Source organism: Paroedura picta, chromosome 1 (genome assembly GCF_049243985.1).
Source record: "Paroedura picta isolate Pp20150507F chromosome 1, Ppicta_v3.0, whole genome shotgun sequence".
NCBI lineage: Eukaryota > Metazoa > Chordata > Lepidosauria > Squamata > Gekkonidae > Paroedura > Paroedura picta.
In genome coordinates, this window is record NC_135369.1 from 14,438,343 (window position 1) to 14,454,891 (window position 16,549).

The following is a 16,549-nucleotide window of genomic DNA, read 5'->3' on the forward strand; positions in this document are numbered from 1 at the left end:
CAGCCGCAAAACACTCCTGCTAAGGGGACCTCTTTGGCAATAAGGAGGCCCCCATGCAGCTTCTCTCTCTGAGCCCCAAGCCACGTTTATCATAGTTGCGGAGAGAGAAAAGAGAGACGGGTAATGGTTTGAACAGCCCAGAGGGAAATAGCCTTCTTTCCAGCGTGCTGCTATTCCAGCATTGCCTTGTCTTCTTCTCTGGGTGGGGTGTGTTTGCAGGAGTGGCCTCTGGAAGAGCCTTCTTCATGCCCAGTGCCACAGGCGAATAACGGCCCGGGGGAAAGGGCTGTGGCTCAGTGGCAGAGCCTCAGCTTGCCCCACGCAGAATGACCCAGCACCTCCGGTGAAAGGATCAGTTTGTCAGTGACGTGAAAGGCCTCTGTCTGACACCCCAAAGAGCCATTGCCAGTCTGAGAAGATAAAACTGACCCTGATGGGCCCGGGGGATTGAGTATAAGGCAGCTCCAGGTGTTCGTCTCAGTTTGTGACACCTCTGCTGCAAGAAACCATGGGGGGGGGGTAAATTTCAAAGGAGGTTGAGAGAGGATATGATAGCCCTCTTTAAGTATTTGAAAGATTGTCACTTGGAGGAGGGCAGGATGCTGTTTCCGTTGGCTGCAGAGGAGAGGACACGCAGGAATGGGTTTAAACTACAAGGCTTGATATCAGGGGGAAAAAATTCACAGAGTAGTTCAGCAGTAGAATAGGCTGCCTAAGGAGGTGGTGAGCTCCAAAGGTTGGATGCACACTTTTCTTGGATGCTTAGTGTTGATCCTGCGTTGAGCAGGAGGTTGGACTAGATGGCCTGTATGGCCCCTTCCAAGTCTATGATTCTGTGATTCTAATTTGTGCCCCTGAATCCCCTCTGCTGTGTCGGGTGGGTTTTTGGCTTTCGTTTCGTCAACACCATTTGTTTTTCTGAAAGCGACGTTCTGCCCAGGGAAAAATCACTTATAAATCAAGGGGGAAAGTAAATTGCCCTCTCAATCCCCCAACCCCCAACCTGCTCCCCTGCTTTCTTCCATCTCCCCTCCCAAGTGGTTTCACAAGAGAAACAATGCAAAAGGTATTCCTGAGGTTTGGCCCCCCAAGAGGGGTCAGTGTTCCTGCCCCCTGCTAGGCTGACCGAACGAACTGCATCTGCTGGGCCCCCAGGAAACCCCTCCCCATGTACTGAATCCCGAACCGATCTGCCTCTGGAATCCTAGTTAGCAAGTTAACGTTGTTAGCAAGTTAGCCTTGTTATATGGAAATGTCACCGGAACTGTCATCGTCAGTTCTTGAAACCGCTGTTGCTCTTGTTATGCATTATGCTGCCCTTACCTCTGTGTTCTTTGTAAAACCGCTCTGAGCCGAAAGGGAGGGCAGCATAGAAATATAAGACAGAAAGGAAAAGTGCGGCAGTGAGGTAAACGTGGAGCATGCCGGCCGCCGGGGGCCACTCTTCCCCTGCAAAGGAAATTTGCTCGCCTAGCCGGAAAAGAAAAACACAAATTTTTTTTTGTGCCCAAAAAAGTAGCAGCTCTGAATGGTAAAAAAAAAACCCAAACCCCACAGGGAAGTCTGAGTCAACCTGAGCCGGGCAAGAAGGGGTGACTCAGCCTTGCTGTGTCCCAGGAACGCACACGGAGCCACTGATGCAAGGACAGCCAATTAAGGGGAAACCTCAGATGCAGTAATCTATAGAAGGCTCTCAAGGTCCTGTATTATTTACACGAGGAAATTAAAGGGGCTTGCGGTTTTCTGGACAAAGTAGGGCAGCTTGAGTGCTTTGGGGAGGGGAAAAAAACAAAACACCCTTTTTTAGCATTTAGAAACGTCAGCAAGTGTGTCTCGGTCTTCCTTTACGACTTTGCCACCGTGTTTCTGGGGAAGTTTTAACAGCTTGACCTTGAGCGGAGGCCTGAGGCCTGGCCCAGAGTGCCCGGGCTAGCCTGATTTTTGCCAAATCTTGGAAGCTAAGCAGGGTCGGCCCTGGCGCCTGTTTGGATGGGAGACCTCCAAGGAACACCGGGGTCGATGTGCAGAGGCAGGCAGCAGCAAACCAGCTCTGTTCATCTCCTGCTTTGAAAACCCTCCGGGATCACAGCTGTAACTGGCCAGCAGAAAAGAGAAGCCAGAAGTCATCTGAGGCAGTAGTCCCCAACCTTTTTATCACCGGGGACCGGTCAACGCTTGACAATTTTACTGAGGCCCGGGGGGGGGTAGTCTTTTGCTGAGGGCCGTCGCCACCACCAGCTGAGCCCCTGCTCCACTTGCTTTCCTACTGGTGCCCCTGACTTCCCGCCGCCCGCTTGGGGGAGCTGCCAGCAGTAGCTGTGCAGTGCCACGCCAAGGGGGAGCCCCAGCCATGGCAGCCGCTGGAAAGCACCAAATGTGAAATGGTGGCAGAGTGGCAGGGCAGCCCCCGAGGCAGCAGCCAGGGAGGAGTATGAGAAGGAGCCACAGCCTGGTACCGATTGATCCATGGACCGCTACCGGTCCCAGGACCGGGGGTTGGGGACCACTGATCTGAGGGATCAGGATAGGATCCATGCTTGTCTGGCGGGGGGGGGGGGGGGGAGGCGGGGTTTGTTCTGCCTTTGGCCCTGGCCTGCACTGAAAACTCAGTTACAGGCTCTAGACGGGTCGCCATGTGATGGCTGAAAAGAGCAAGTGTCCTGGTGCACCTTACAGCCTAACAAACCTTGTAGCAGGGATGAGCTTTCGTAAGTCTCTGCTCATTTCCCACCTGAAGAAGTGAACACAAAAGCTCGTATCCTGCCACAGATACAGTTAGTCTTTAAGGCAAGGCTGTGTAATTGCAAGCTGTGGATTTTTGGGGTGGGCATCAAACGCAGCACCATTAGGACCCCAGGTTTCATTTAGTCCCCAAATGAGCAGGCAAGAAACGGCCCACAAAAGCCCACCCCTCTTGCATCAGGTAACTCCGTCCCTTTTAATAAGTGTGGATTAGCTCCGAGCGGAAAGGGCGACCAAACAAAGGTGCCTTTGATGTTTGCAGTGGACTTCAATGTGGCTGAGTTGGGGCTGGGCGAGCCGGAGTAAAAGCAAGGCCCGCTCCTTCAAGCCAAACATTTTGGAGATGGGTTTTTAGGGGTTGGGCTTGAGCTGGAGGACACTGGACAGTTGTGTGCTGGGCAGGGTGCCGAGGGTCTTGAGATTTAGCCAAAGCCTGACCGATCCAGGTGCCACATGTCGGCTGTCTGTGGACTCCTAGAGTGGGAAGGGGCCCTACAGGCCATCAACCCCTTGCTCAATGCAGAATCAGCCTCAAGCATCCAGGATCAGTCTCTGTCCACCCACTGCTTGAAGGCCACCAATGAGAAGCTGTCGTTGAATGCAACTTATGAAGCCCACCTTGAGCCTTACAAGGTTCTTTGGTTCAAGCCCTCAGAGCCTTTGATAGTTGCTGGTAAATACAGAATGGAGGAGGCACACGTAGGGGACACCAGCCCACAGCAGGAAGATGTACCACACGTGCCATATTTGCATTACAGGACAGACAAGATCCCATTTCAGCTGAGTGCCCCCTTGGTCTCCCTCTTAAGGTTCCCCTTCCGGCCACAGTTGCTGAGACCCTCTTCCACTGTGCCTGGCGTTAGGTCCGTTCAAAGACAGCTCTTCCACAGTACGGTGTTCTGATTGTCCTTGTTATATAAACCACTTTGATTGCACTCATTGATTACTTATAAAAATAACAAGAAAGGAGAACCGAGGGAGATCAAGTAACCGGCCACAGAAAGGGCAGAGGTGTCTATTTCCGCCTGCCTGTAAATTATTTGCCATGATTTGTTCCAGAAGGCTTTCACCGTTGGTTCCCCTTCCCTGTGTTTCAGGTGGTCAAAGTGGGCCTCATTGAAGACTCGCCTGCGGCTACAGGTAGGATGGCACCCCGCGGCTTGGAGCACCGGCTTTTAAGCTGCTTTCTCCTAGGCACAGAGCAAGGGCAATTGAGCTAGTATTGATCTGGAAATGGTTGACTCAGTCCTGCAAAAAGGAAAATCCTGGGCCTTACTATAGTGCTAGAGCTACAAGTATCTGTCGGGGCATCTCTGATATTGCATGTGGGGGTGGGGTGGGGGGGACTAGACCCAGAGTGCTACTGCAGAGGGGGCTGGGATACCTCCTGCGAGGAATTCATCCACCCAGATGCACCTCTGTACATGAAGGGGCACCCATGAAGGATCGCTGTGGCCCAGAACACACATTCCAGGCGCCGAATGACAAGGCAAAAGCAGGCATGGTCAGCAGTCTTGATGTGGACTGTCTTAGATCCCCCCTGATCTGGATGGCTGAGGTGGGCCTGATCTATTCGGTATCATTCTGCATGTAGTTTAAAGCCATGACACTAACCAGGGCCAACTCTGCTTCTCATAAGCCAAGCAGGGTCGGCCCTGTTAGTGTCATGGCTTTAAACTACATGCAGAATGATACCGACTAGACATCAGGAAAAAAATTTTTTCACAGAGTACTCACAGGGGGTCTCTTTTGGGGAGAGGAAAGGGAAAGCAACTGTAAGCCGTTTTGAGACTCCTTTGAATAGAGAAAAGCGGCATCTAAGAACCAACTCTTCTTTTTCTTCAGCCATATCAGGGCTCTCTCAGCCCCACCTCCCTCACAGGGGGTCTCTTGGGGAAAGGAAAGGGAAGATGACTGTAAGCCGCTTTGAGACTCCTTTGGGTAGAGAAAAGCGGCATATAAGAACCAACTCTTCTTCAGTAATATCAGGGCTCTCTCAGCCTCACCCACCTCACAGGGTGTCTGTTGTGGGGAGAGAAAAGGGAAGGTGAATGTAAGCTGCTATGAGACTCCTTTGGGTAGAGAATGGCAGCATATAAGGACCAGTGCTTCTTTTTCTCCTTTACAGGGGATGGAGACGATTCTCCCGTCATCAGCCTCACGGTGCCGTCCACTTCTCCCCCCTCTACCTCTGGCCTCACCAGGGACGTCACTGCCACACCTCCTTCGTCTCCCTCCATGACAAGTGGGCTGGCGGTCGTGGGGTAAGTCTTGAGCAGCGCGAGGGAAGCTTCGGATCTGCCCTGCTCTTTGGGGAGATCATCATGGGTGCTGAGGGCAGGTAAACGCTGTGGAATTCTACACACTGGGAATTCCTGGACGTACTGCGATCTCCTCGTTCAAAAGGCCAAGAAGTGGCAGCACCGAGCGATTAAATTTGCCTAAAGGCCAGTGCAAGGGTTGGGTCAAACTCCATGTCGACACCCCTCCATGTGACTTCCAACAAGTCCCAACATGGTTGCAGCAGACCCCTACTCCCCTGCCCCCAACAGCTGTTCTCTCCTCCTTCAATGAGGTAAGAGGGAATTGTCCTGGCCTAACGAGTACCCAGCTTGCTGGGGGGTCAACGGTAATGACTGTGGAAGGCACTGGCAAACCACCCCGTATTGAGTCTGCCATGAAAACACTGGAGGGCGTCACCTCAAGGGTCAGACATGACTCGGTGCTTGCACTGGGGATACCTTTACCTTTAACGTGGGCCTACCCCTGTTCATCTGCATCCCTTCTTGCCCACTCAGGAACCTTTTTGTCCTTCCCTTTCCCAGAAGAGAACAGGGAACCTTTCTAAGGCAATATGTTTGTAATCATGTATACAATGAGTAAATACAATTCCTTTTACATCTTTCATATACCAGAAGGAACAACCATAACGGCTTCTAGATCAATTCCGTTTTCATTGGCTTCCTCAGTGGTTGAAACCTCCCAATTCTAAATCCAAAATGTAGAGATTATTATTCATATAAAAATTATTCAAATTACTCAAAGAATGCAGCAAAGAATTACCTCAAATACACATACCTTCAAAAACTGTTTGTAGTATCAAAGGTGGCAAAATCCCATCACCTTTACTATAAAATTAACAACATAAATATAAATCTAATTTTCTATCTATATATCAATATTTGGATTCATATTGTCAAATCACAATGAAGGAGGTGCCCTGTAAATCAGCTTAGGGCTGATCCTGCGTTGAGCAGGGGGTTGGACTAGATGGCCTGTATAGCCCCTTCCAACTCTATGATTCTATGATTCTATAGATGAACAGTAAGTGGGGTAAAGGGGGGGGGGGACCTGCCGTCCACTCCGTGAATGACGCGGTCTAGCCTCGGCATGCAAGTTTGATTTTTCTGGCTGCCTTGAGTCAAATGATTGAACTTCACATAGCTTGCAGTCTGCCTTAAGACTCACTGAAAGCCAGCACAGTGTAGTGGTTTAAGAGCGGTGGACTCTAATCTGGACAACCACGCTTGATCTCCCACTCCTTCTCCACATGGAGCCTGCCCAGTGATCTTGTGCCAGTTACCATTCTCTCTCAGCCCCCCCTACCACACAAGGGGCTTGTGGAGAAGAGAGGAAGGGAATGTAAACCGCCCTGAGCCCCCGGGGAGGGCGGTATATAAATATAATAAATATAAATATATTTAAATATAAGGTGATTGGAAGGGGCTTTGAGAAATGATGCTTCTGGGTGACCTTGGGCCAGTCCCAGTTCTCTCAGGATTCTCTCAGCCCCTCCTGCCTCACAAGGGTCCTGTGGTGGGGAGAGGAAGGGAAGGTGATTGGAAGGGGCTTTGAGACATGATGCTTCTGGGTGACCTTGGGCCAGTCTTAGTTCTCTCAGGATTCTCTCAGCCCCTCCTGCCTCACAAGGGTCCTGTGGTGGGGAGAGGAAGGGAAGGTGATTGGAAGGGGCTTTGAGACATGATGCTTCTGGGTGACCTTGGGCCAGTCTTAGTTCTCTCAGGATTCTCTCAGCCCTTCCTGCCTCACAAGGGGCCTGTGGTGGGGAGAGGAAGGGAAGGTGATTGGAAGGGGCTTTGAGACATGATGCTTCTGGGTGACCTTGGGCCAGTCTTAGTTCTCTCAGGATTCTCTCAGCCCCTCCTGCCTCACAAGGGTCCTGTGGTGGGGAGAGGAAGGGAAGGTGATTGGAAGGGGCTTTGAGACATGATGCTTCTGGGTGACCTTGGGCCAGTCTTAGTTCTCTCAGGATTCTCTCAGCCCTTCCTGCCTCACAAGGGGCCTGTGGTGGGGAGAGGAAGGGAAGGTGATTGGAAGGGGCTTTGAGACATGATGCTTCTGGGTGACCTTGGGCCAGTCTTAGTTCTCTCAGGATTCTCTCAGCCCTTCCTGCCTCACAAGGGTCCTGTGGTGGGGAGAGGAAGGGAAGGTGATTGGAAGGGGCTTTGAGACATGATGCTTCTGGGTGACCTTGGGCCAGTCTTAGTTCTCTCAGGATTCTCTCAGCCCTTCCTGCCTCACAAGGGGCCTGTGGTGGGGAGAGGAAGGGAAGGTGATTGGAAGGGGCTTTGAGACATGATGCTTCTGGGTGACCTTGGGCCAGTCTTAGTTCTCTCAGGATTCTCTCAGCCCTTCCTGCCTCACAAGGGTCCTGTGGTGGGGAGAGGAAGGGAAGGTGATTGGAAGGGGCTTTGAGAAATGATGCTTCTGGGTGACCTTGGGCCAGTCTTAGTTCTCTCAGGATTCTCTCAGCCCTTCCTGCCTCACAAGGGGCCTGTGGTGGGGAGAGGAAGGGAAGGTGATTGGAAGGGGCTTTGAGACATGATGCTTCTGGGTGACCTTGGGCCAGTCTTAGTTCTCTCAGGATTCTCTCAGCCCTTCCTGCCTCACAAGGGTCCTGTGGTGGGGAGAGGAAGGGAAGGTGATTGGAAGGGGCTTTGAGAAATGATGCTTCTGGGTGACCTTGGGCCAGTCTTAGTTCTCTCAGGATTCTCTCAGCCCTTCCTGCCTCACAAGGGGCCTGTGGTGGGGAGAGGAAGGGAAGGTGATTGGAAGGGGCTTTGAGACATGATGCTTCTGGGTGACCTTGGGCCAGTCCCAGTTCTCTCAGGATTCTCTCAGCCCCTCCTGCCTCACAAGGGGCCTGTGGTGGGGAGAGGAAGGGAAGGTGATTAGAAGGGGCTTTGAGAAATGATGCTTCTGGGTGATCTTGGGCCAGTCCCAGTTCTCTCAGGATTCTCTCAGCCCTTCCTGCCTCACAAGGGGCCTGTGGTGGGGAGAGGAAGGGAAGTCGATTGGAAGGGGCTTTGAGAAATGATGCTTCTGGGTGACCTTGGGCCAGTCCCAGTTCTCTCAGGATTCTCTCAGCCCCTCCTGCCTCACAAGGGGCCTGTGGTGGGGAGAGAAAGGGAAGGCGATTGCAAGGAGCTTTGAGATTCCTCAGAATACAGAAAAGCACTTACTCTTTTTCTACATCAAATTAACATCGTAATATTGTTTCAATGATGATGATGATACATAACAGCACAGGATTTTCTGAGCATTTCAGGAGAGCCTGTGATCCTTGCTGATCCAATATGCGGGGGCCACCTTTCCCTCCCAGTCCTTCAGCAGCTCCTCCCACCAGTTAGCTTGCCAGGCTCGGGTTTGTGGGTGGGAGGAAGGGACCCACATCCACCACACCTCCGTTCCCCCTTCTCCAAGTCACCTTCCCACGAGGAGCTTGAGGAGTTTTGCAACCTGAAGCTTCATACGCACTCTCCTTTCCCCTCTCCCGCATCACAGGTCCCCCAACAGCCCCTACGGCGATGTCATTGGGCTCCAGGTGGATTACTGGCTCGCTCAGCCCATCGAAAAGAAGAAGGAAGGGGAGAAGAAGGATGCCAGCTCAAAGAACACACTCAAGAGCGTCTTCCGCTCGGTGCAGGTGTCCCGGCTTCCGAACAGTGGGGAAACCCAGCCCTCCGGGACCATGGCCATGACTGTTGTCACCAAAGAGAAGAATAAGAAAGGTGAGTGGTTGCTGGCAGCGTGGGTGGGGCCACAGAAGAGGGGCTGGGCCTTAGCATCATAGAGTTGGAAGGGACCCCAGCAGGGCCTTGGAATCATAGAATCATAGAGTTGGAAAGGACCTCCAGGGTCACTTAGTTCCACCCCGAGCAGAATGCAGGAAATTCATCCCTGAATGCCCAGCCTTCGAGCGTGGCTGCCAGGGACAGAGCTGTCGAGGGATACTGGCTGCTGCCTCTTGGCCAACGGAATTAACAGCCGCCATTTGTTTTATTTAAAACATTTCTAGGCTGACTTTCCACCTAGACAGGGTCTCCAAGACTTCAATTCCAAAACAGCATTTAAAATATATCTGTAAAATAATTTTATAAAAACACAACCAGGGAGGAGGGCTGTTAAAAGTTGACTAGGGCCACGGAAAACAGAACAAAGACCTGCTAGCACAGGGCAATGACTGAGGGAAGCAGGCCAGGAAGTGCCATGTTCTGGGGCCACAACTAAGAAGACTCTCGGGTTTCCACTTGTCTAGGTTTTATGAAACACTAGGGGCATAGCATTCAGGAATACAACGGGTTCTAGATTAGGGGGGTGGGGTGGAAGAACTCTGCGGATGGCCTCTCCCTCCCCAGGACCTGGAAAGGCTACAGGCAGCTGTTAGGGAACTCACCGCAGGGGCAGCTCTCGTGCAGCAGGGATCTACAGCCTCCGAGCCTTGGAGGAAAGTGGAAAGAGGAGGGGGTGGTCAGGGGTGGGGGACGGAAGGTGATTGGCTGGCCGCTGGACAGACAGGCAAGCCGGTTGGAGGAGGAGGCATTCAAGGGTGGGACAGCCGCCCTGAGTGGGTGTTAAGCATTGAGTGGCACTTAAGACACAGTCCTCCTCCTAGGCCTTACCAGAAATATTAAATGGAACTGATTTGGTCCCATGGCTGTACTCTCAGGTGCTTGGTGGAGAGGTGGGGGTGAAGAAGCGTCGTTTCCTTGACAGTCGTTGTCCTTGCACTTTTGTCTTGTGAAAATCAGCTGCTTCTTCAATCAGGTCCTTCTTTTTTTTCCCCAGTTCCCACCATTTTTCTGAGCAAGAAGCCCAAAGAGAGGGAGGTGGACTCCAAGAGCCAAATGATCGACGGGATCAGTCGGCTGATTTGCTCTGCGAAGCAACAGCAGACCATGCTGAAAGGTAACCCCCCTTGGCTGGGAACTCGGGCCAGGTGCCGGAGCAGGGAAGGGCCAGGAACACCCATGTGACCAATACGACGGGGCCAGTGCTGGGGCCTGAGCTGAGCTGAGACAAATCAGCGGAGAAGCGTCGGCTCTTTGGATGGCCATATCCTAGGGCAGGGGTAGTCAAACTGCAGCCCTCCAGATGTCCATGGACTACAATTCCCATAAGCCCCTGCCAGCAAATGCTGGCAGGGGCTCATGGGAATTGTAGTCCATGGACATCTGGAGGGCCGCAGTTTGACTACCCCTGTCCTAGGGTAGGCTTAGGCACATTGTCCTCTTCCCTGCAGAACACGAAGGGCCTCTCCCACTGCAATCCTGATGTGCTCTCCGATCTGCTCCCCACTAAGAACGAACAACGGAGAAACCAAAAGGCTGATTAATTTAGAAAGGTAGTGGTTCTTGTATTTATTTATTGTGCAGGAGTAACCAAAACGAACTCCTGGGTGCGTTGCCCGTTTTCAGTTTGGAAGGCTTCCTCAGTGGTTACTTCCTCAATAACGTCGATTACTTATGTTGTACTTGGTGTATATTTCAAAATTCAGTCTTCAAGTATCACTTGGGCTACAGCTCACAGGGTTAGACAACCCAAAGAACGTTGAAACGCCGAACTTCATTGTGTTGGCCACCGAGGAAGGTTTGCAGATTGAAAACAGCAACGCACCTAGGAACTCATTTTGGTTACCCCCGCGCATGAAATCATAGAATCATAGAATCATAGAGTTGGAGGGGGCCATACAGGCCCTCTAGTCCAACCCCCTGCTCAACGCAGGATCAGCCCAAATAAATACAATAAATAAATACAAGAACCTTTTCGTTTCAAAAATACTTTATTAGTTAGCCTTTTGGTTTCTTCTCTTGAGGAACTGATGGTTCTACTTTGGACCCACTAAGAACGACCAACAACAGAGATGTCACCAACACTTGATTGTTTTATTTTTAAGAATTTTATCGGCTTTATGATTGTATAACTTCTGTATTATTATTATTGTTATTAATTATTATTATTATTATTTTAAATGTATATATCCTGCCACTCCCACAAGTGGCTCGTGGCAGGTAACAATATAACAAACCGTTCCCTTCCAGTTTCCATCGACGGGGTGGAGTGGAGCGACATCAAGTTTTTCCAGCTCGCCGCCCAGTGGCCCACTCACGTGAAGCACTTCCCCGTCGGACTCTTTGGCTCCAAGCCGGCCTGACGGCGGCGACAGGGCGGCCCTTCCCGCGTCCTGCTCACTCTGCCGCCGCGTGGCGCCAACATCTGTCCAAACCACCATCCACCACGCCAGCGCCGTCCCACGGTCACTCCGCCCCACGCCACATCGCTGTGTGCTGATCCAGTCTCCAGGGGGAGGGGCCGGGCCCCGCCGCCCACAGAGACGCTGTGTTTTTTGCCTCCGGCCCAGGAGCCGCTGCCGCCACCCGCTCCCTCACATCCGCTGCCACCTTGTGTCGTCGGTTGTCCACCTGTGTCGAGCGAATCGTGTCTTGGGAACGGAGCCTCACCTCCAGGAAGGGCTTGGATTCTCCCCACCACGCCCACTCCCACCCCCGAGCGGGTGCCTCCGCGTCTTCCGGATGAATGTCTTACGGAAACCGCGCTCCACCAAACATCTGCCTTTGGATGCCGTCCTCCTCGTCCTGCGTTCTCGCTTTGCTGAGCCAACGGAGAGCAGCACCAAACCCACAGGCTCTCTTTCAAAGTTCTCCCTTTCACAGTCAGCCTTTCCAGAAGCACAAAGCTTGCAGAAGCCGCAAGGGCCGTTTCATTTCTGGGGTTTCCCTCCATACCTGGGAGGCTTCCTGCTCCTCACCTGGAGGAGGAAGGAAAGCCGGCGATGGAGGACCGGAAGCGGACCTCACGCTGCCTATTTGCCGTTCTGTGCTTGTCCTTCGCCATGCTTCTTAAAACCATTATTTCTTCCCAGCCGTGTGTCGCGCGAGGAGAGAGCCTGGCCTGGTGTCTGTCCGCCGTCCTCTTGCGAGCCTCATGTAACGGAGAGGCATCTCCTTTCCAGGACAGGCCTTGACTGATAGTTCGGCATTGGGGAGGTGGGGAATGTGGGGTGCATGTGTTTGGAGGAAAACGTCCACCGCTTTAGGCAGGAGGGTGAATTGTCTTGACAAACGTGAAGTGTACTGTCTGCTTGGTGTCCAGGGCTGTGCCCCACAATGAGTCCCAGAAGTATCTGACTTCAGGTTTCCTCGTGCCCCCCCCTCCCCCACAGGCCCCTTCATCCCTTGAGTGCTTCTCGAGGCTGTCTTGCATGCGGCACGTCCACCCGTTGCAGGAATTGTAGTCTCTCTGTCACCGCCGTTTCTACAGTGGTGAGGAGAAGGGATTCCAAGTAGCTTGTCTCATCTTTTTAGTCTCTTAAAAAACACACACACACACAAAACCAGCAGGCCTGCCTCACGGATCCTCAGGATGTGGGCCGCCTGTGCCGGACTAAAAGTTACAGACCTTGCCAGACATTTCTCTCCCCAAAAGGCCTGCTTGTGGTACCGGTAAGGAGCAGCCCCGGCCCTCAAGATCCTTCCTTAAAGCAGTAGGTTGAAAATCCATGTAGGGTTTTGAACCCACAGCTTGGCAAGAGACATAGGGATGCGGAACGGCCATGGTGTTTGAAAGATGGGGGCGGTTTCATTGCAGCAAGCCTCTAGGGAGGGCTTTTTTGCACACTCTTTCCCCCAAGCACCTTCTCTCCCTCCTGCCCCTGTCCAAATCTTGCCGCTTTTATCACTTAATAGGCCCTCCTTTTGTTAAACACTCCTTGAAGGTGGCAAGCCAAGACACAGAACTTCACGCCTTGCAGCTCCCCCGATCTTCCAAACTTTCCTCATCAGGTGCATCTGAAGGGCATGCCAAGATCTTTCCTGCCCTAATCCTGCTTCTGACCAGAAATAAGCAAGCCCCAGCCTTCAACCGGGCCTGGGGCCGTCTTCATTAAGGCACTTCTCGACACCTCAGTGCCGGTCCCGTTTGCCAGCCGACGGCCCACAATGCTCAGAGCTGCTAAACACTCAGCGCAGCTGGGAATGGCCGTGCCACGCAGCCCACAGTCGCTTCCCTGACTATCCTGTTTCTGTTTCTCCGTTTCTGAGGTCCCGCTGTGGTGCTGTGCGTACCTGAAAGTGACTTTGTCGGTTTCTGGGGAGGCACGGCCGGCTTTGCGGAAAAATAACGATTGATAGCTTGCGAGGGAAGCTTCCTGCTCCCTTGGCCACTAGAGGAGAATCTCCGCCCTTCTTTCCTCTGAACTTTCTCCCCAAGGACGCGTCCTCCAGAGCAGGCTTTGCTTTGAGCAGTTTGTTTCTCAGCACCTCCGTTTGTTTTGAGGCTAGCAGGTCTTCTCCCCTCCGCGGGGAGCCTCGATTCCTTCATGCGCTGCGAGGCACAACTTTGGCTCTCTGGTTCCCCCAGCAGCCGTTCTCAGCCCCTTGTTGCGGAATTGACCTTGTGCAAGCGACAGGGTGCCCTTCTCCCAACCCCTCGGGCGTGGGGAAATAGGCTTTGATGTATAGTCTCTCTTCTGCCTTGAATGAGATCTCCCCCTCCCTCTCCTTATGTTGGAATATTGGTATTGATGAAATCCATCCTGCAACACTCTGGAATGTCAGTTATCCCTCAGGGCTTGAGGCAGCTGCTTCCTATGCTTGCCTCTCTCTCTGTTTCTCTCTCTGTCTCTCTCTCTGTGTCTGTCTCTCTCACTCTGTCTCTCTCTCTCTCTCTCTCGAGCAGGGGGTATTTAAATAAGCACAACTCAGAATATATCTTTCCCCATCTGCTCTGCAGCAGGGTTGCCTCTGCGTTAATTGGTTCACTGCATGGATTTTTGTTCTTCTTCCCCTTGGTGTAAGCCAATGCTATTCCTAACCCAGTTGTGCCGGAGCAATAGTGGGAAGCGAACTCTCCATGATGCCTGTCAGTCGTGGGGTTGGGTGGGGGGGACAGATGCCCAGGCCCACAGTGAAGCTAAGTCCCTTGCCTGCTTCACCACACAGCCGGCACCCAGGATTCCTTGGTGCTTTGCCGGAGGGGGCTGGGTGTGCTTTTGCACGGTCCTCAGACCCCTTCTTTTTCACGGCCCAATTCATTTCCCCGACAGGCTCTCATTTTGAGGGTGCGTCCCCCCCCCCCCGTTCAAACCTGCATGAGTCGTGAGCCATCCAGGACCCAGTGCTGTCCACCAGCTCTGCCTAGCAACCTCCCTGTCAAGCATGACAGATCTCAGTCATTCTTTTTCTCCTCCTGCTGCTGCTTCCTGCTTCGGAATGCAAAACCTGGAGGGGGGGCGGCGGCGGCATCCAGCATCTGCTGAACTGCAATCCACGCCTGGCGTTCAGGGTCATGAGCTATGCAAGTCGGCGGGGGGCTTGCAACGAATGGCCGGCAACGTCGGCTTTCGGCTTTTCTTTCTCCGGCTCCCCGGGGGTAATTTCTGCCCTCGGTCAGTCTCGGTCTTCACTCGCATTCCAGCCTCCGGCAGAAGTACACACAAGGCAACCACCTGTTTCACGCCCGTTTGCCAAACCCTCTCAGGGCTGCCACACGCGTGTCGGCTGTGCTTCCTGCTCTGCCTCTGTCTTTGTGGCCCGGCTGTTCAGATTCATGCTTTTGCACAGGGCACCGGCCGCGCTCTTGCTTACAGCAAGGATCACTGATCCTTCTTAAGGTCTCCGTCTTCACAATTCGTCGAGCCACTTGAGAGCCTGACATTTTTTCCTCCTCCGTCCGCGTTCTTTTTACCGTTTTCTTTGGCACAGAAACTCTGCAGCTGTTAGCTTTGGCCATGCGTGTGCCTGTACAGATGCCCTTCCCACGCCCAAGCCCCCGGGGGTCTGTCTGGTCCCACCAAGTGTGTGCGTCTTTGTGTCACGATTGTAGAATAACGAAGATCCCTCTCGCCACTGCCCGTTGCACCCCTCCGGAGGTAGATGGCCCAGCAAGAAAGCAGGAAGGCTCGAGCGGTCGGGTCAGCGTCCCTCCGGTTCCACTTCATGCTTCGTGTCTAGCAGAGTGAAGCTGGGGCTTCCGGTAGGCTCCGTGCAGGGTGCGGTCTAGAGCAGGGGACACCGACTTAGCTCCATGCCTTCTGCCCGTTCCACGAGCCACTGAAACACTTCCTGCGTCTCCAGGCCCACCGCACGCACGGAAGATCCTGCCAAAGAAGACATGAGGCCATGGTGGGGTGTGGAAACCGCTCAGTGGGAGATGCCCCCAGAGAACTCTGCAACACCTTTGCCCATTGCTTTTGCACATCCCACACGCACTCCCTGGCTCACCGCTAGTTTTCTGACGTCTTGACTGTTACAGTAAGTGGGCCCAACCCAGGGCCGTCGTGTCTCCTGTCTCGCTGTGTGGATATGCACATTCCGGAACATTTTTCATCTGGTTCAGACTGTCTGGATTTCCATTGGATTTTCACGTGCTCTTCTGTCCGTCTGTGCGCGCGTCAGCCACTGTACATAAACTATGAGTTTTGTATATAATCTCTTTTTTTTTTTGTAACTGTGTTTAACTTTTTGTTGTTGTTGTTGTTTGGATTGCAGGCCCCCAAACTCCTAAAACAGACCCCATTCAGAATCTCTGTCTGGGTTGGATTTTGGAGTCTTTGTGGGTATTTGACTTATTTTATTCTTGGGGTCTGTTGTCCCAATTTTTTTGTTTTTCATTAAATAAACTGTGTTTTTTTTTCTTAATGCTTCTCCTTCTCAAGCTTGGTCACTCTGTAATTTGGTTTGGCCTCAAAGGTGCCCCCCCCCACCCACACACACGGTCCAGATGGGGAGAGGGGGGCAGGGAGCGGGCCAAGGACCACCAGCATTCTTCCAACATCTAAAAGCCGAGAACAATGAAGAAGATTTGGTTTTTCTACCCCCCTTCTCACTACCTGAAGGAGTCACTTTGAGTGATTTCCAATTGTATTCCTTTCTCACTGTGAGGTAGGTGGGGCTGAGAGAGCTCTGAGAGCAATTGCTCTGTGAGAACAGCTCTAACAGGACTGTGACTAGCCCAAGGTCGGCCAGCTGGCTCTCCAGATCAGAAGCTACACCAAGAGAGTGTTGTGCCCTAGCTCACGCCCTGAATAAATCTTTGTCGGTCTTAAAGGTGCTACTGGACTCTGATTTTATTGTGCTACTTTAGACCGACATGGCTACCCATTTGTAATTGTCCAAGTATATTGCACATAAAGCTTCCACTTTTAAAGAAGCTAAAATATTGTTAATATTCAGACCTGGCGGTGAGGGTATAGATGTCTTTTGAGCTGGACTCTCTGGAACACATTGGACTGTGCCTGGAGAAAGGAAGCCAATTGGGGGTGGGGAGCCTTAAGCAAGGCTCAAAACGTTGGATCAAATTTATGTTTTAAAACCAGCGAAAGGTTTTCCGGAGGCACGCTCTCTGGGGCAGCGTGCAATAAAAGATAACCATCTCGCACATCATAAAACAGCTATAAAGAGAAGTATTGGGGCAATATCTCGTGCACCAATAAAACCAAGTAACAATAAATCTTATCGGAGCAGCTGCATGATAAGAGAAATCCGAC

General features: G+C 52.3%; 1 protein-coding gene across 6 annotated transcripts in view; it reads left to right on the plus strand.

Moving 5' to 3' along the window:
• Positions 1–15,701, plus strand: part of PACS1 (phosphofurin acidic cluster sorting protein 1) — a 117,153-nt gene extending 101,452 nt beyond the window's left edge. For all 6 annotated transcript variants that reach the window (XM_077322972.1, XM_077322963.1, XM_077322982.1 and 3 more), the window contains exons 20-24: positions 3,840–3,882; positions 4,871–5,006; positions 8,548–8,774; positions 9,832–9,951; positions 11,085–15,701. In XM_077322972.1, the coding sequence (XP_077179087.1) occupies positions 3,840–3,882; positions 4,871–5,006; positions 8,548–8,774; positions 9,832–9,951; positions 11,085–11,197 (639 nt within the window). In that variant the 3' untranslated portion in view covers positions 11,198–15,701. The remainder of the gene's footprint in view (positions 1–3,839; positions 3,883–4,870; positions 5,007–8,547; positions 8,775–9,831; positions 9,952–11,084) is intronic.
• The last annotated feature ends 848 nt before the right edge of the window (positions 15,702–16,549 follow it).